General features: G+C 44.8%; 1 protein-coding gene across 1 annotated transcript in view; it reads left to right on the plus strand.

The window, feature by feature from the left end:
* Nucleotides 1–679: 679 nt before the first annotated feature.
* PITPNC1 (phosphatidylinositol transfer protein cytoplasmic 1) overlaps nucleotides 680–19,218 on the plus strand; it is a 253,667-nt gene continuing 235,128 nt past the window's right edge. The window contains exon 1 of the mRNA XM_082860482.1: nucleotides 680–1,575. Coding sequence (XP_082716608.1) covers nucleotides 1,528–1,575 — 48 coding nt within the window. The 5' untranslated portion in view covers nucleotides 680–1,527. The remainder of the gene's footprint in view (nucleotides 1,576–19,218) is intronic.

Consider the following 19,218-nt stretch of genomic DNA (forward strand, 5'->3'; position numbering starts at 1 on the left):
TTCACTGACATTTCACTGTGACTTTTTGAACTTGGGAATGCTGACAGGAAAACCTCTTCTTGCTGCTCTGCGAAGCCTGCAGTCCGACTGCAGAGCAGGGCCAGGAGAGGTAAAAGGCTATGCCTGGTTCATGTTCCCCCTGGTTTGTGTCTTTCTGTTTGGATTTCATTTTCATTCACATTGTTGGACTTTCCAGTTTCTGGATTCCTGCTCTGAAACCAGTTAGGAAACCAGGCAAGGGTGTGCTCTCCTGCTCCCAAATCCCATCGCCTCTCCAGCGCTGGACTTGCTTACTGGACCAAAGTGAAAACGCTCTCGGTGGGCATTTGTAAAAACCTTCTCTAAAGGTCAAGGGGCACTTCTGTACCTTGGACCCAGAAACTACCCAGAGTGGCTGGACAGAGCACTGTGGCACCCGGGGTACATTTGAGAACAGATTCAAAGGGTAAAGGAGCCGAAGGGAGCCCCCTTTTCCGATCCTCCCCATCGCCGGCCGGCCTCGGCTCTCCGCGGCAGCCCTGCCGTCTGGCAGCAGCCGGGGAGAGACATGCTGTTTTGTTTAAATCCTCCACATTCTTTGCCATTTCCCCATTGGCCGGATGGGGCTACCCTCCCCGCCGAGGCGGCTGCTGATGTCAGCTTCGCTCGCGCTCGCTCCTCCCGCACCCACCTCCCCGGCCCGAGGCACACTGCAGCTCGGCGCCGACTCTCCGGCCCCGGCGAGGTGGCTGCAAACTCTCGGGCACGCACGGCGCTCGGGGATCCGGACTCGGGGGAGGGGACGCGCACGGAAGGCGCCAGCTTCCTCCCGCCCGCCCTTCGCAGCCGCGAGCCGAGGTCGGAGGAACCCGGAGCCCCAGCCCGGCAGAGCTGAGCGGCGGCGGCGGCTTCCCTTTTCTCCCCCAGCGAGCCCTGAAGCGCCTCGGGGACCGGCCCTAAAAAGAGCAGGAAATCTTGTTTACCGCCCAAGGAGCACAGCCGATCGAGCCTTTGTCTGGAAAGTCAGCATCTCTGGCTCCGTCAGCAATGTGTGCCTGGTGACATTAGCCTTGGGCAGACCGGCCGGAAAAGGGGGGTCGCCAGGTTCAGATCTGGTTTCAGAGGCGGATCGAGCGGGTGACTTTTATGCATTCGTTTTAATTTTTGGAAATCTCTCTTATTTTTCCTCCCTCGCCCGCTGCCGGGCATGTCCTGATCTGGCGCCCGCTACTACTGCCCCGGGCTGCCGATCAGAGCGGTTTCCAGTGGGTCTCCCTCCCTCCCTGGCTGACTTTGCAACACCGCGTTCCAGGCGGATCGACCTCGGCGAGGAAGGAGGCGGGGGAGCCGCGAACACCAGGACCCAAGCCTTGACATGCTCTCGGGCGGAGAGGAGGAAGCCAGGACCTGAGCGCACCGCCGGGGCTAATTCGCCGCCCGGGTCCGAGCACGGGGCTCCGGGCGCTTTGCCCTGAGCCTGGGCGGCAGCCTTGTTGGTCTGGGGGAGCCCCCCTCTTCCCGCCTCGGGGGTCCGCGGCCGGCAGGACCATGCTGCTGAAGGAGTACCGGATCTGCATGCCGCTCACCGTAGCCGAGGTAAGCGCCGCGCCGGGCCCGGCCTCGCCCACTCCCCGTCCCCGGCTCCGGGGCGCCGCGCCTCCTGGCCGGCGGGTCCACTGCGGGCGGCGGGGAAACCCTGGTGGAAAACTGCCTTCCAAACCGGGAGGCTGGAAGGGGAGGAGGAAGTGGAATTACTGCTTCCACTTGTCACCCCAGCAAGGAGGGCGGCGTTGGGTGGGGCGGTGGACTGCAGGTGGGTTTTGGGGGGGGGGTGCTACCAGAATCCAGATTGCTGGGGATCAGAATGCGCCAAAGGGGTTTGGTCGCCCCCTCCTTCCAATTAAGAAAATGAATAAAGCAAACCCAAGAGCCCCAAGCATGCCCTGGTATCTGGGGGGGCAATCCGACCTGGCGTGGGCCCAGGTTCCCCTCCCGCTCTTCGCTGGAAGGTTGGGGTAAGGGAGAAGCCCTTCGCCCTCGGGATTTGGAGGGCCCGGGCCCCGCCTCGGGGCACCTCGGAACCCTCGGGGGGTCCGTTTGGGCTCGGACCCCTTGCCATCGCCGCCAAACTGGGCGCCTCTCCCGCCACGCCCGCGCTTCGAGGCCCCCGGACCTGGCTTCGACCTTTCTCTAACCGCCTGGGTCGGAAACTTTCTGCTCGTCTTGTTTCTTGGGCCGCGGGGAGAGCTCTCTGCGGGCGAGCGGGGAACGGCGGGGGCTGCGGAGCGGCCACAGGGGGGCGCTCCAGTACGTGGGTGCGGGCCCGGTCCGGGTTCCCGGGTCCCGCAGCTTCAGGGCGAGGGGAGGGTGCTTGTCCTGGGCTCGTCCTCCGCGCGCTGCTCAGGTTCCTTTCTCCCGAACCCCTCCCTTCCCACCCCCTTCCCCCACCCCAAGCCTCAAGCTCGATCTTTCAGGAAACGATGACTCAGTGAGGATTATTCAGGCCCCGGCTTTCCTTGATTCCCGCTCTGCCTCCTTATCTTTGGTGATTTCACAATTGCTTAGCGCTTGTCCAGGGACATCGTGGGAGCTTGAAGCCAATCAAGGCAATTTGAAACTTACCAGTGTGGTTTGGTGTGGCAACACACATGACACCGGCGACCCAAACCGTGTTTATGTTTAAATACAGTGCACTTAATCTGTCAGACATGTTACTGAGCCACTACTTGGGGAAGGGGCGAGGTGCTTTGGGAGAGAAAAAGGTGGGGACTTGTCTACATTTGTTGTCTGGAGCAAGTGTTAAGGAAGAGCCAGGTACAATCCAAGGCAAGATCAAAGTATAGCTCCGAGTTTACAAAATGTATTCTAGGGACGCTGGCTGCCAAAGAGCTCAGCCCCCACCCCAATGATCAACCGAGCGGCGCAGTTCGTTGGCTTTGGAGGAGATAACATTTGAGCAAGTTCTTGAAGGAGGGATGCCATGTGGGTAGGCAGACCGTGTAAATCACGTGGAAAAGCAGCACACAATGCTATGTGGACGATGGGAGAGGCAAATGAATGAAACTGGTTAACCGGAGTTTTTCTAGAAAAGGTTATCGAGATCTCACCCCTGAGCAGATGAGCTGGAGTAGTTCAGCTTGGAGGTGTGTCTGCTTCCACTCCATCTCCTCCTAATGCCTTTATTTATTGAGAGGAGTTTGGGATCTAGGGGCAATGCTGGTACTGCATGAAATGCCCCCCATTGCAGGTGATAGTCAAGAAAGTAACCAGCTCTAGAATCTTCTGTACTACCTACAAAATCCTTTATTCTGTTCTTTTCCCTTCTCAGGCTTTCTTGAACCCTCAGACACTGCTCTTTCTCCACATTTATTTTTGTACTGAAATAACTACAGCTTTGGGGAGAAGTAATCATATTTGAGTGGTATAGGTGGAGACCCTTCCTTTCTTGATTGGCAAATGAAATGAGACTCGGCCTGTAATATAATGTATCATTATAACTTAATTAATGTGTAATTCATTTGGACCAAAGCATGATTCAGTGTCTGTAAGGTCATATTCCGAAGTAGTTTTCTTCTTTGTTAGTGAAGCAGAGGGGCAGTTTAGATTGAGCAGGGTTTCAAAGCGGAAGGATTCAGATTAACCAAGTCAGATGATGGATGAGGACGCGAGGCCCAGCTTGCCAGAGGTTAGACCCCTAGGGTCTGACTGGTAGTGAACCCCACAATCCACCATCCACCTTAGCACTGTGTCCTCCCAACCTTAACTCTGAAAACTGGGAAGGCATTATCTTCAAAGAAGACAACTACCATCCACTTTAGTAGACTTTTAGAAACCTCACTTTTGCTACAACTCTTGATTTGCTTTGGGCCTGATTCAGCCTACATGAAACTTCTAGGATTTGTCCCTGTTCTGACAACCACAGTTAATTAGTAGCAATGTCCATACTTTTAAAAACGAGACAAATGCCCTTGTTCTGGAGAGTCATCAAAAGGACCAACACTGTATGTCCATTCTTTTTCCCTGGTCTTATCTAGTTTAACTCTTCTTGGAGGGGAGTGTAAGGGAGACTGGTGTGTTATCCACATTTTGCAGATGAGTGAACAGAGATTCAGAAAGGTTAAGTAATGTGCGCCAGGCCACACAACTAGTTAATAGCCAAGTCAGAACCATGGTAAAACCATTAGTATTTGTTTCTCCTTACTCTGCTTGCCCGTTACTCATGTTTAATCTAGAAAAAAAAAAAAAATTCTTGAAAACAGAAAAAGTTAGCACTATCAACTAAATGAAAAATCAAAGACCTTTTGAATTGGTATAGAGTGTGCTAGTTTCTACTATTTCTCTCGCCTTATTTTAACTCATAAAATATTCCTTAGTTCCAGGAAAGAAGAACAGCTCTGGGAGATAAAGCAAGTAAAGCTGAATTACAGTCTAGATCAGTGTTGGTGTTTTGTTTTTCAGACATTCATATCAGAGTAAAGAATTATAAGTAACATCCCATGGATTTATTTTTTTTATTATTATTATTTTTTGCGGTACGCGGGCCTCTCACTGCTGTGGCCTTTCCCGTTGCAGAGCACAGGCTCCAGATGCACAGGCTCAGCGGCCATGGCTCACGGGCCCAGCCACTCCGCAGCATGTGGGATCCTCCCGGACTGGGGCACGAAGCCATGTCCCCTGCATCGGCAGGCGGACTCTCAACCACTGCGCCACCAGGGAAGCCCCCATGGATTTATTTTAATTTAAAAAAACCCCACTTCATTGGAATAGTCTCCTCATTTATTTTTAATGTTGTTGTCTCTGAACTAAATATAAGCCCATTGGAAAGTTCTAAACAACAAAGGTCCCTGGGGGCCAATAGTTGCCTATGAAGAGACAGTTGTCATTGTCTTCATTTGAAACATTTGGTGATATAGATTCTAGAATTTTAGACTTGGAAGGACCATTAGAGATGGTCTAGAGTTGAAGCATTTCATTTTGTGGAGGAGAAGACTAGAGCTATAGAAGGTGCAGTTAGTTGCCCATCTCATAGCCAAGGGCAAGGTCTACGCCAGAACCCGGAGCAAAGCTCTTTTGCTGGGATTCCTTGTTGGAAGGAAATATCCCTAAGCCAAATGTGCAAAGCAGGAGACTAAATCAGTCTCTAGTTGGAAGGTGTGTTGGAGACTCTGACCTTGTCTTCTTAGGGGAATTTTAGGGGTTGTCAGCTGCCCCTAAAGGTGGCCAGGGGCCTCTCTTTGAAGCTGCTTTTGTATAACAAGTCCACTGGTTTTCCTTAGATTGTATTTTTTTGGGGGGGTAGCTTTTGGATGTGTGGCTCAATGCAGATTATGGTGGAGTTCAAGGCCCTTCCCTCCTAAGCCACTCCTTGGTGCTGCCACTGGTCCCAGCATCCTGGTCCCAAACTGCATATTCAGGGCTCCGTGGAGCACAGTCTGATCACTCCTCCCTGGCAGGTCCTTATCGGTAAGATAAGCATCTTCCAAGAGCTGAGCACAGCCCAGTATGATCTAAGGTGGGAATCTTTTCAACTTCATTGCTTGCTTTGGTGTTTAATACTTCCTTTTCTGACTGCATCAACATTAATGTCAGGGATTTACTTGTGATCTTCAGGGATTTTTTTTTTTTGTGGTACGCGGGCCTCTCACTGTTGTGGCCTCTTCTGTTGTGGAGCACAGGCTCCGGACACGCAGGCTCAGCGGCCATGGCTCACGGGCCCAGCCGCTCTGCGGCACGTGGGATCTTCCCGGACCGGGGCACGAACCCGTGTCCCCTGCATCGGCAAGTGGACTCTCAACCGCTGTGCCACCAGGGAAGCCCGATCTTCAGGGATTTGACGCACGATGGAAAACAGAAACACTCCCCTCCAAGAAAAGAAGAAAGAGAGAGAAAAGAAAAAAAAAAACCCAACTTTTTAACAGAATATTATTTTATTCTTTGTCCTGGCAGGGAGCCGGCGCACTTTATCCAGGCTCCCCTGAGTCCCCAGAGAATTTTCTTGCGCACATTTCTGAGAACAGATTTGGGATAGGGGTGATGCCGTCTCTGGAATGACATAAATGAAGATGCCAAAATGCCCAACAGTGTTCCTTTTTGCTCCGTTTTAAAGCATTTTCATGAAATGCATCTGCAAACCTATTGGGACAGAATTTCTTTAAGGAAAGAGGGTTTTTTTCATATATAAATTTATTTATTTATTTTTTGGCTGCGTTGGGTCTTTGCTGCTGCGCGCAGGCTTTCTCTAGTTGAGGCGAGCGGGGCCTACTCTTCGTTGCGGTGCGCGGGCTTTTCATTGCGGTGGCTTCTCTTGTTGCAGAGCATGGGCTCTAGGTGCGTGGGCTTCAGTAGTTGTGACGTGTGGGCTCAGTAGTTGTGACGCACAGGCTAGTTGCTCTGAGGCATGTGGGATCTTCCCGGACCAGGGCTCCAACCTGTGTGTCCCCTGCATTGGCAGGCGGATTCTTAACCACTGTGCCACCAGGGAAGGCCAGGAAAGAGGTTTTAAATGTGATATTTTCATCAACACTCTGTTTTCTGTACAAAGTGATATCGTTGAATGTACAGGAGAAAAGACTCCTTGGATTAACCTCATAGACCTTCTCCAGGGCTCCTCATAAACATAATTTTGGAATTTTTTTTTTAAGAATGAGCACTATTTTGACTTTTGTTTTTCCTAATTGCTAGCTTAGTTGGGAGGGACAAAGGCTGGGGTTGTGAGTGATCTCTGGGTGATCCCGTTAGCGTCTCTGGCCTGTTTCACAGTCATCAGGGAACAGTGTTGCTCATTGCTGCCCAGCTGTCTCCCAAAGCTCCCTTCTTGGTTGTGAGGGGCACCCGGGAAGTGGGGGGCGGGTTAATGGATCAGTGCAAACCTTTCACCACTAATAGAACAGACAACGAGGAGCAGATGCTGTCTTCCTGGCTGGTCAGTGAAAGTGACTTTGTGGAGAAAGGACACTGCATTTTCCCTGTGATTTGGGTGTGAATGCCTGTCACATGAAACAGATTCTAGGCCTTGGGAGAAAAAAAAAAACAAAAACACTATTGTTAACAAAACCCTAGTTAAAAGTGGGTAGTAATTAACTTTTGCTTTTCCTTAGAAAGGCAGGGGGTGAATTCCCAAGGCCCTTAAAAATCAACTTCAAAACACTGTATCTGATTGACTATAACTGATATTCAGGGAAAGTGAGGCATCTTCCTTTCAGAAAGGCTCTCATTTTGGTGAATGGAGAATACTATTTTTTATAGGTAGTTTTTTTTAAAAAAAATACTTTAAGATCTCTTCCTTGCCCCAGTGTCAATCAGGGAAGTGTGCGTGTGCGTGCGTGTGTGTGTGTGTGTAGGGCAGAGGGTTCACAAAGATGTTTTGTTTTGTTTTTTTAAATATAAAAGTGTGTGCACAGTGACAGGCAGTAAGTGTGTTTTTCAGGGGCAGCGATTACTGGAAAAGTACGTCGAGGTTCATTGCTTTGGCCGCCTGAGTGAGGGCGCAGGTGCCCTGGCTGGCCTCTGTGGATTCTGGCCTGCTTTCTGTCGCCTGGAGGTCTGTATGGTCAAGTAACTCTGAAAACTTTTTTGAAAACTAGCAAACGTGTCTGCCTCTGTTCAGAGAAGAAGACAAATACAGAAACCAGCTGATTTGTAGCAAGAAGTCAGGAAGGTTTTACAAATCTTTAGCAAATCGCTGGGAGACAAAATTTAGCAAATCGCTGGGAGACGGAAAAAAGAATTTCAGATTGCAGACTGCCAACTGCCTGCCCTCTGTGTCTCATGCTTGAAATCAGGAATTTTGTTGTATTCCCAAGTAGAGATTTTTTGTAGGCTACATGGCAGATGAAGTTGAAGTGTGTTATAACTATTAAAACTGGAAAACAAATTGTATCTGGAAAATGTAAAGTTTGAAAAAAGTATCTTATGAAAACTTAGAAGCAATTCATACAAACAGGATCTCGGGATGCACACCTCCAGGGGGCGCCATTTACATGGAACCCAAACGGAACGGTGCAACGTGATAGCCCTGCAGCTGACCAACTGCCTTTGTCAGTCCTCTCAAGCTCCCCAGCCCCTGGTGCTGTCATGTGTTAAAACTTGAGAGTTAATAGCAGTCTTGCAGGTTTATAAGTGGATATGTTAACTCCTCAGCGACATCTTTCCTGACCACTCCATATAAAATAGTTTTCCCCTATTATTCTCTATCTTTGCACTTATTTCCTTCATAGCATTTATCTTTTTAAAAAATTTTTATTGGAATATGGTTGATTTCCAATGGTGTGTTAGTTTCTGCTGTACAGCAAAGTGAATCAGTTATACATATACATATATACTCTCTTTTTAAGATTCTATCCCCATATAGGTCATTACAGAGTACTGAGTAGAGTTCCCTGTGCTATACAGTAGGTTCTTATTAGCTATCTATTTTATACATAGTAGTGTGTATATGTCAATTCCAGTCTCCCAATTTATCCCTCCCCTCCTTTTGCATTTATCTTAATCTGTACTTATTTGTTTACTTGTTTGTCATCCATCTCCATCACTATCTTTTCAACGTGTAATCCACATAAGAAAATACTAACAAGATCTTTTAACTTATTTTTTCTTTCATACGAAGTCTTTGAAATCCAGTGTGTATTTTCCATTTGCAGCACATTTCTTTTTTTTTATTAAATTTTTTTTTTATATTGGAGCATAGTTGATTAACAATGTTGTGTTAGTTTCAGGTATATAGCAAAGTGATTCAGTTATACGTATACATGTATCTTTTCTTTTTCAAATTGTTTTCTTTTAGGTTATTACAGAATATGGAGCAGAGTTCCCTGTGCTAGCACATTTCAATTCCCATTGGCCACTTTGCAGGGCTCAAGGGTCACATGTGGCTGGTGGCTGCCATATTGGATAGGGCAGCTCTAGTGCTTAAACCTTGGGTCTGGCACACAGTAAATGCTTGCTGAATGAATGGATGAGAAGGAGCTGAGAAAAATAGGAACCTTTTAGGAAAGCTGTCCCTAGATGTTTTCCTTCACACTGTTTAAGTTTTTCACTTAAGCTTTATACCTCTTGAAATTTTGCAAACTAGAGATTCTTTTTTATTAAAAACCTCCTCATTTTAAAATTCCACAGCAGTACCTCTGAGAAGTTTGAGGCCATTCACTCCTGGGAGTTAATGTAATCAGTCTGCCTTCCTCCAGATTCCTGGAGGAGTATATTCAATATCTATTGTTATATAACAAATTTTCACAAACTTAGCAGCTCCATGTTCTTCTGGAGCTTGGAGTACTCTTCCAAGTTCACGTGGTTGTTGGCAGAATTCAATTTCTTGTGGCTGTAGGACTAAGTCTCCCCTTTCTTGCTGGCCATCAGCTAGGGGCCAGCTCTTAGAGGCCACCTGCTATTTCCTGCCATGTGGCCCTCGCCACAATGTGGCCGTTTGCCCCTTGGCCAACAGGAAAGCATTTGCTCCAACTTTGAACCTCTGACTTGTCTCTGACCTCTACTTTTTTTCAAAAAGAATGGTCTGATTAGGCCCACCCCCATTCAAGGTGAAGGAATTGTACATATACAGGGTGTGCACACTGGGAACCTCAGGGATCATTCTGCCTACCGTAGGGAGATGAGCTGAATTGAAAGTTTCTGTTGGAGGAAAGAAGTAGTTATTTCTCGTATCTAGGAAACTTAGGGATCTGGAAGGTTCAGGCTGGCCCTGGGGCAGCATGAAAGTGTTTATCACAAATACTTACTGAACTCTTACTCTGTGCCAGGTGCTAGGCCAGGTGCTAGACCTGGTGCCAGGGATGGAGCAGCAAACAAGGCAGACCTGATCCCTACCCTCTTAGAGCTTACAGTCCAGAGAACATTGGAGAAGTTTCCTTGCCATCTTAAGATAGATTATTGTGATGGTTGCATAACTCTGTGTAAATATATTAAAAACCATTGAGTTGGTATGTAAAATACATCTCAATAAAGCTGTGTTTTTGTTTTTTTTTTTTTAAAGAGGTATCTATGGATTTTTCCAGCAGAATAGACATCTATGTTCAGAGAGAGAGCCATTGACAGAAAGCACGGAAATTGAATTATGAGTACGAACACTGAAAAGTTATGGTCCCTGTTCTCAAGAAGATGACTCTGATTGTCCTGAATTTAGACAGCTTTCCAAAGGAGGTTGTTCTCTTCTGCAGCAGTGTGGGAAAAAAAAAAATCTGCCAGATTTGGACTAGAATGACCACAACTTAGGTCAGAATTTGATACTTAGCAGAAGAAACATAATCACAACTTGGAACAGCTACAGGGCTTTAGGGTACCAGGCGGTGGAGGGGGGGATGGACATGCATTGACAGATTTCACAATCTTCAGGAACAGCCCCCCTCCCCACCCCTAATCGGGGACAGAGGCTGGCACCAGCCATCATTAATGGAAGGAACAGTAAGTACCTGGTAACCTTTCTGGCTGTGGTTCCAGGTGCAGTCCTCTGCTTTCTCTGCACATTGAGTGGGAAATGATGTGTTGGCAGAATGAATCCTGGAATATGTGTTCTGGAGGAGATGATTCTACATGGGAGTTGAGTCCTCTGCTTTATTCATCTCTGGCAGATGTCCTTGAGACTTTCCATCACAGGCTTCATTATAAAGTAGACTAAATGACTATTTAAACTGTTTGTCAATAGTCTCTGTCTAGGATGGCAAAATCACGCCGCATTAGGCTGGGCAAGTCTCCCAGGATGACACAGAGTTAGAAGGAACCCCCCCTGTGCCCAGGACACACTGTCTTGGCCACTAGCTTTACCCGTGACAGAGAAAGGAGTATAGGGTCACTGGCCACTTCCTGGCTTATGGCCTGAGCAACATTATACAATGCTGTTTGTTGATTTAGAAACACGAAAGCCAGTGCTCACCAAGATTTTGACATCAAGTATAAAGTGAGTCATTCTTTCATTTCCCAGCACTCTGACAAAGGGGCCAGCTCTTAAAACTCCTTTTTAGACTTTAGTGGAAGTCGACTTATCCACCTAAACAAGTAGCTAATGTAAGTTCTTGATCAGATTTATCCAGTGGTTCTTCACTTTTTTTTAATCTTTCTTTTTTTTTTTTGCTTCTTTTAAGTTTGGGTGAAGCACGGCCTTCTAGAATTCCTGTTGTTCCCAAGCAAAGAAAAAACATCATCATCCTTTAATTTCTTTAGAATTAATCTGACAATCTTTAGGGTGTTGTTTCTTTCCCAGGATGAATCACCTAGAGAAGTGAGATTGGCCAAACAAATGTAATTTGATGACAACCTGTAATAATGTTGCTTAAGCACCTAATCTAAGCAACTAATCTCCAAAGACGGCGCCCTGTCCCATGTCAACTACACACACACACCATTTAGGTCTGATTATATTTGCCGTATTAAGGTCAGATCCAGATGTTTCTGAGCATTAGTTTGTGTATTTTTATACCCCAATTAACTGATCTGTGTATTTATTCAGAAGAAAATTTATCAGCTGGGGTTAGAGAAGTCACCATGAACTTGGATGCTAATATAATTAAATGATTGAAGCCTTCAAATGCATTAGGTCTTATTTGCTGGATTAGGAGTTCCCCCAAAACTCTCCAATATTTTCTAGTTTTAACCGTCATGGTGGGATTTATTTATTTATTTATTTATTTATTCTTAAAACGACCAAGTTTCACTTATCTCTTGGCTCTCTGGCAAGAGTGTTTCCAACTGGCATAGACCGTTTATAGAAATGGTGTAGGACCTTTTAATAATTACTGTGCCCACGCTTCCTGAAAGGTATCGTGGAGGACTGAATAGTCCCTAGGAAGTGCAGGGTTACACTGTTCATTATGCTTACCTGAGCCATCTCTGTCTTCGTGTCTTACACAGATTGTGAAAGTTGCTTGCCCTGATTCTCTCTTTTTTAAACAATAAATTTATTTATTTATTTATTATTTATTTTTGGCTGCTTTGGGTCTTTTTTGCTGTGCGCAGGCTTTCTCTAGTTGCAGCGAGCAGGGGCTGCGATGCACGGGCTTCTCACTGCGGTGGCTTCTCTTGCTGCAGAGCACCGGCTCTAGGTGCGCGGGCTTCAGTAATTGTGGCACACGGGCTCAGTAGTTGTGGCTCACGGGCTCTAGAGCACAGGCTCAGTAGTTGTGGCGCACGGGCTTAGTTGTTTCGCGGCATGTGGGATCTTCCCAGATCAGGGCTCGAACCCATGTCCCCTGCATTGGCAGGTGGATTCTTAACCACTGTGCCACCAGGGAAGTCCTCACTTTGCTTTTCTGTACATAATAAAATAGCACTATGTGCCTCGGCGACGCATCCCGTGAAACCTGCTTGGAAAGTAAGAGTTTTAAAAATTCAGTTTCTGTTTTGTATGCTTGGATTGCAAGCAGTCACATTCCGCATGCAAAGGAGGCAAAGAGAAATTACATTTGTCCAGTGCTTTCTTGTTTATTTAATCCTTGTAATGGTCCTGTGAGTTGGATATTAGCATCCCATTTTACAGATGTGGATCACAGGTGCTTGCATGGCTATTCAGTGGTAGACCTGGATTCATGCCCATGCTGGTCAGACTTCCGAGCCCAGTCTCTTTGCTTTCCCAGTTCTGCCTTCCCTAGAATCCCAAAGCTGGAAGGAGCATTAGAGATTATTTAGTTCTATCCCAATACACACACACACACACACACACACACACACACACACACACACACACACCCCTTAAAGATTAAATAACTTGTTCAGGATTATCAAAGGAAATAGTTGGGGGGAGGTAGTTCTTCTGTTCCAGTTAAGCTAAGAGAGTGGTCCATAAGCTTTATCTCCTACTGAACAATCAGTTTTATTCAAGTATTAAACCAAGTGACGTTCCTCAGTTTAACTTTGATAAATGAATCATACTCCTCTTTGAAAAGAAGTTTTGTAGTTCATGCTCTAAAAAGAGAACCACCCCTACACTTTGAGAAATTATTCCTTTTAATGGCAGTGACAGCCTTTGGCTTTCATAGACATCTTTAGCTGAGATGTTCACTGATAAGCACCTGTAGGTTTCTCAAAATTAGTATCTGGAAATAACAATGGGAACAGACAAGTGACACCATGTTTCTGGCACATTTCGTTGAAAACTTAAACCTCTTTCACATGGAGGTAAGCAAACTGGAGGGTATGAAAAACGATCAAAATGTATTAGTCAGCACTGTGTACTTTCCCTTCCTGCTGAGAAGGCGGCTCCTTGGAAACTTGTGTCTCCCCTTTACTAGCATTGCCTCACAGGCAGTTTACAAACCACATGCACAAATTCATATTGCTCCTGTAGAGTCACACCTCATGTGGGCTTAAATAAAATTTTTAACTTGATAAGATTATTATTCTGAAAATGGAGCTATAAAAGGCTTTTTTAAAATTAAAAATTGTCCTCCAAAGACATTTACCGTTATCAGGAATGTTCAAAACAATGAAAAAAATCCAAACAAACCTGTCTTAAATTTTACGGCAGAGATTCAGAGATATTTTGCTCTGTGTCAACACTATGGAAATAAACATGTAATGCCCTAAAATGAACTATTTGAAGGGGAGAACACTTAATTGGATGTGTACATTCAGGTCAGTTTTTTTAAATAATTTTTTAAAAAATGGTAAAACATATTACATAAAATTGCCATCTTAACTTTTTGGTTTTCTTCCCACACTGCGCGGCACGCGGGATCTTAGTTCCCTGACCAGGGATCGAACCCTCGCCCCCTGCAGGGGAAGTGTAGAGTCTGGACCGCCAGGGAAGTCCCCGTAACTATTTTTCTTAAACTTATTATTTTTAATTTTTATTTTATTTTATTTATTTAGTTAGTTAGTTTTGGCTGTGTTGGGTCTTCGTTGCTGCACGTGGGCTTTCTCTAGTTGCTACTTTTTGTGCGGTGCACGGGCTTCTCATTGCGGTGGCTTCTCTTGTTGTGGAGCACAGGCTTTAGGTGCACGGTCTTCAGTAGTTGTGGCACGAGGACTCAGTAGTTGTGGCACACGGGCTTAGTTGCCCCGCGGCATGTGGGATCTTCCCAGACCAGGGATCGAATCCGTGTCCCCTGAATTGGCAGGCGGGTTCTTAACTACTGAGCCACCAAGGAAGTTCTTAACTATTTTTTAAGTGTAGAATTCGGTGGCATGAAGGGCATTCACATTTTTGGCCAGCCATCACCACCATCCATCTTCAGAACTCTTTTCATCTTGTAAAACTGAGACTCTGTACCCATAAACAATAACTCCCTATCCACCTCCCTGCAGCCCATGGCAACCACCATTCTACATTCTATGAATTTACTGTTCTAGGTGTCTGGTCAGCATTTTTTTCTTTCCTTTAAAGCATTGGTTATATTACTTTATCATTAAACTCATACATCATTTCCTGAAGCAAACTTAATAAAACTTGAATTAACAGAAGGTAACTAGAAATATTTTCTGAATTCTGCCTTCTTTCAAAGGAGGAAAATGACAAGATGGACCTGTATCCATATTTTGGGTGGCATTAATGACTCAATTTAGTGACCTATACCTTTGTAGCAACAGCTGGAGTGCCTGACAGTTTTAATTCAGGAGTCCTACTATATTGTCATTTAACACAAAAAGTGCATTTTTGCTTGGAATACTTACTAAGACAGGAAAAAATACCAGTGCATTTTAGAAGTATTTCCAACAAAGTTGCCACTGACAAGTGTTCTTCAATTAAAGTAGAAGACAGAATATTTGATTAATGATAATGCTTTATTCCTGTACCAGGTGGAAACAGACATCAATTGGACTCTTTTTCTAAATAAAGAAGTACAGTTAAAATGTTAGCTTTTTTTTTTTTTTTTTAGAATTTGATAAATATTTAACTCAGGAGAAAAAAACGAATTTATTATTATGACGGCTTATTAACAAGTTAACTTTGCAACATTTTCATTGTTGTCAATTCTCTTAGTGATGTCTGTAGGTAGAGTTTTCAACTCACTAGCCAACAACCTGGATTTCATTAGATTTTTTAGGATTATAGTCCTGCCGCTCTCAAGGAGCAGTTTGTGTCCTGCACTGTCCAAGAAAGTAGTGGGTTGTAGAAAAATGTTGGTCTCCAGTCTGAGAACTTTCCAGTGTGCCTGGGCCACCTTACAGATGTCTGTTTAATCTCTAATGCACCCGAAATAGTAGACATCTGCAAAACAAAGTCACAGAAAACAACACTCTTGTTAAAGTAGTAATTAGCAGTTTAACCAAATAGAAAAACAACACTGGATAGATGTTTAAGAAAACAAGACTTGTAATCACCTCCTTGTATGGACAGGTAGTTCTGAAGACAGGGGTTATCACTAAAGTTTGTATTTGAATCCCTGGACATATCTTCTGAGATGTGTGAGTTCCCTGTGGTTTGTACCCTCTTGACATGGGCCTTCATCAGGAAAATTTTGCTGAGTTTACCCTGACCTGAAATAATGATGATGAAGATGCTGGAGCCGATGAAAAGACAAATAAAGCCACTCATGTCACCTAACATTTATCATCATTTTGGGCTATTTCAGCCTCCATTAAAGTGACATGGTGGATAAAAGTGGTTTTCTCAATGCTTGAAAAGTGCTGTGAAAATAGACGGTTCTTTTGCTCAATGAGACAGGTTTAAAGATACGAAATAGAGTTATTTAATCCCCCCCCAAGTGCAAAGAGTTTGGTAACTAGAATTGTCTTTAATCATTGGGGTACAGACTGTACGTACTGTGTACACTGGAGACCCAAATCCTGGACTATTGAAGGCTATGACGAATGCTTCTTTTTTGGATGTTGTGTTTTTGTTGCTCATAAAGAGGCATCGTGCTCAAAATGAAAAACCTTTAGATTCAGGCTTCAATAGTTCACCTCTTTTGGATTGTGTCTGATGGAAACTTGGATGCAGCTGAGTGTAATTATGTTTTTTTCAGCAGTATGACATATAGTGCTGCAGAGATGGGTGTTCTTAGAGATCTCTTGCCAAGACTGGCTGAAAAGGAGTTTGGTTATTGTTTTCTTAAAAAATAGTAATTAGGCTATTAGTTGTCCAAATGGAATAACCCCCTAAAGCCTTTTCAAGAAACACACTTCCAAAAGGGTCAAGTATATTTAAAATTAGCCATTATTTACATAGTGTTCAGCCTTCTGCCTTAGCTTTTTTAGGAGGTTTTTGTTTGTTTGTTTGTTTTAATGTTGGTTATATCTGTCAGAAACCATCTTTTTTTTTTTTGCCGTACGCGGGCCTCTCACTGTTGTGGCCTCTCCCGTTGCGGAACATAGGCTCCGGACGCGCAGGCTCAGCGGCCATGGCTCACGGGCCAAGCCGCTCCGCGGCATGTGGGATCTTCGCGGACCGGGGCACGAACCCGCGTCCCCTGCATCGGTAGGCGGACTCTCAACCACTGCGCCACCAGGGAAGCTCAACCATCTTATTTTTTAAAGGGGTTCAGGAATGGTTCTCATATCAAAAGCAGCCAAATCCCTGGCATCATAGGAAGCTTCATCATAGATTCATCTGTTTTTCATCTGCAGAACGGCTGCATTCAGTGTTGTCCTGGCCTTTGGACAGTCTCTTCTGTGGATCTGGAGAAGAAACTGCGCACGGGCCTTGCAGGCCTCTATCTTTGAGAATACTCAAGAGCAAAGGAAGGAAAAAGAAGCAGTTAGAAATGGTGGCCAGGGCTAATGGACTGTGCTTCTGGGATGGAGCCCAGGCCTATGTTTGTGACCACTGGGCTCAGGATTTGCCTTGGTGTCTCTCAGATCCCCGGATGAGGTAGAACCTGTTCACCCAGATGCAGACTCACTCGGCCCTGCCACATGCCACCCCACGACACACCTTTTGGGTGTGTCTCATCTTAAAGCTGGATGATCAGCTTTCTTTTCCGTTGGTTGGGTCTTTTTGAATGGCAAATCAGCCGCACCTGACAAGGTTCATCTTTTAAGTCCTGGTAATCGCCCCACCTCTCACGGGGAGTATCATGCCTGAAAAGAGGCCTCATCACTTTCAAACATGATTTTCCTTTCATTTTCCTCTACCCTTCCCTTGGCATTTTATCTCCTGGAGCTAAAGTACCTCTATTGCCCTAACTCGGGGTTTCTGGCTTAGGGTGGTGCAGTATGGTGAGGCCTTGCTGATTGATAGCCATGAATTGATTTAGGAAGACTGGATTTTCTTGTGCCTCAGTTTCCTCAACTTTCAATACCCCTCTTTTTTAATTTTTTATTTCTCATACAAGTTTAAAGGTTACAGTTATTTATAGTTGTTACAAAATATTGGCTATATTCCCCGTGTCGTACAATACATCCTTGAGCCTATCTTATATCCAGTGGTTTGTGCCTCCCACTCCCCCACCCCTATATTTCCCCTCCCCGCTTCCCTCTCCCCACTGGTAACCACTAGTTTGTTCTCTATATCTGTGAGTCTGCTTCTTTTTTGTTATATTCACTAGTTTGTTGTATTTTTAGATTCCACATATAAGTGATATCATACAGTATTTGTCTTTCTCTGTCTGACTTATTTCACTTAGCATAATGCCCTCCAAGTCCATCCATGTTGCTGCAAATGTCAAAATTTCATTCTTTTTTATGGCTGAGTAGTATTCCAGTACCCTTCTTTTTGCCTCCATGAGGGGCTGATCACATGACATACAAGCCCATTCAGCAAATGTAAGGGACAGTGATAATTGTCCAAGTGTGGATGCTGTGTGAATACCTGGTAATCATGCATTCCCTGAGCTGTGCATGAAATCACACGGTCTCACACCTTTAAATACCTTTATTTTAGAAGTCCATCTAGTACAATATTCATTTTTGGAGTCTGTACTTTCCAAATGGCCCGTGGGAAGGAATCCTGAGGTGTCCAGAGGATCTGAGTTTGTCCTGTGGGAACGTTATGTCATAGTAACACATGCTTAAGGATTAGTTTATTTCCAGCCCTGCAGAAGCTATAAATTGCTTCCTAAAATTTTATTCTCCAACATCGTGATGTTTATGTTGCTATGGTGGTATGTCTCTTGCTTGGGTGTCAAGGTTGCCATTGGAAATAGATAGGCCAAAATAACAGCTTAACAGGTGGCTGTGCTTTGTGAAGTTGTTTGTAAAACTATTTTATGAAGTCCAGTGCAAGTAAATCACCCGACTGTGCCCTTTACTGTATTTTGTATTTGAGCACATTCTTTTTTTTTTCTTAAGGCATTCTTCCCCTTTGCATTTTAAATATATATAGACTATTCCCCTTTTTCAAGCAGCACCAAGCTGATTTCCTGTAGTAACACAAGGCAAGATTCCAGCTCATTTTATTTAGCAGTGGACGTCCTTTCCTTATTTTCTGTAGTTGGAACCCTCCTCCTAAAAATAACCCTTCTTTTTTTACTGTGCTTCTTTTTGTAGCTCCTGTGCTCTTTATTTAAATAAACCTCTTTTTAATATGCCATTTACATATATATGTCCCTTCACACATATATGTATACACATACATATAGGTATATATATTTCCCTGTAAGGTATAATCCTTAGTGAATGTGGTAATAGAAATTGTTTCCATTGACCTTTCATTAAGCTGTCACCTGTTATTTATGATCATTTTCTTTTGAGATAAAATTTAGAGAGAACCTGAGTGTTAAACCAGTTCAGCTTCCTACCCACTGTAAGAATCTTCTATAATAATCTCGCATGGCAATCATCTTGCCTTTTAGCTTAAATACCAGCATGGCAGGGTGCTTGCTCTTCTGTGATATAACATCTATGATTGTCCACTTTGATGTGTTAGAAGATGCTTTTTTTTTTGGCTGAGCGGCTTGTGGGATCTTAGTTGCCTGACCAGGGATCAAACCCAGGCCACCAGCAGAGGAACTGGGGAGTCCTAACCACTGAAACACCAGGGGATTCCCAGAAGATGCTCTCTTATGTTTAATTGATGTCTGCCTCCCTAGAACTTTCATTTTCCTGTCTATGGTGACACAAACACAAGCCACTTCCACATGCTGGCTCTTTAAATATTTAGAGAAAACTATAATGTTGTCCTTTGGTTTTCTCTTTTGCTGGCTTAATATCCATAATTCCCTCAACAATTCGCCTTAGGAAATGGTTTCAGACTCCCTCCCCAATCTGTTGGACCTCCTCTGTTATTGCCCTTTCAAAAATATTGAATGCGGTGCTCTAGAGCAAGGGTCAGTAAGCTTTTTCTGTAAAAAGGCCAGATAGAAATATTTTAGAATTGCAGGCTATAAGATTGCAACAACTCAACTCTGACCTTGCGAC

Source organism: Leucopleurus acutus (assembly GCF_964270905.1).
Source record: "Leucopleurus acutus genome assembly, chromosome: 19".
Lineage (NCBI taxonomy): Eukaryota > Metazoa > Chordata > Mammalia > Artiodactyla > Delphinidae > Leucopleurus > Leucopleurus acutus.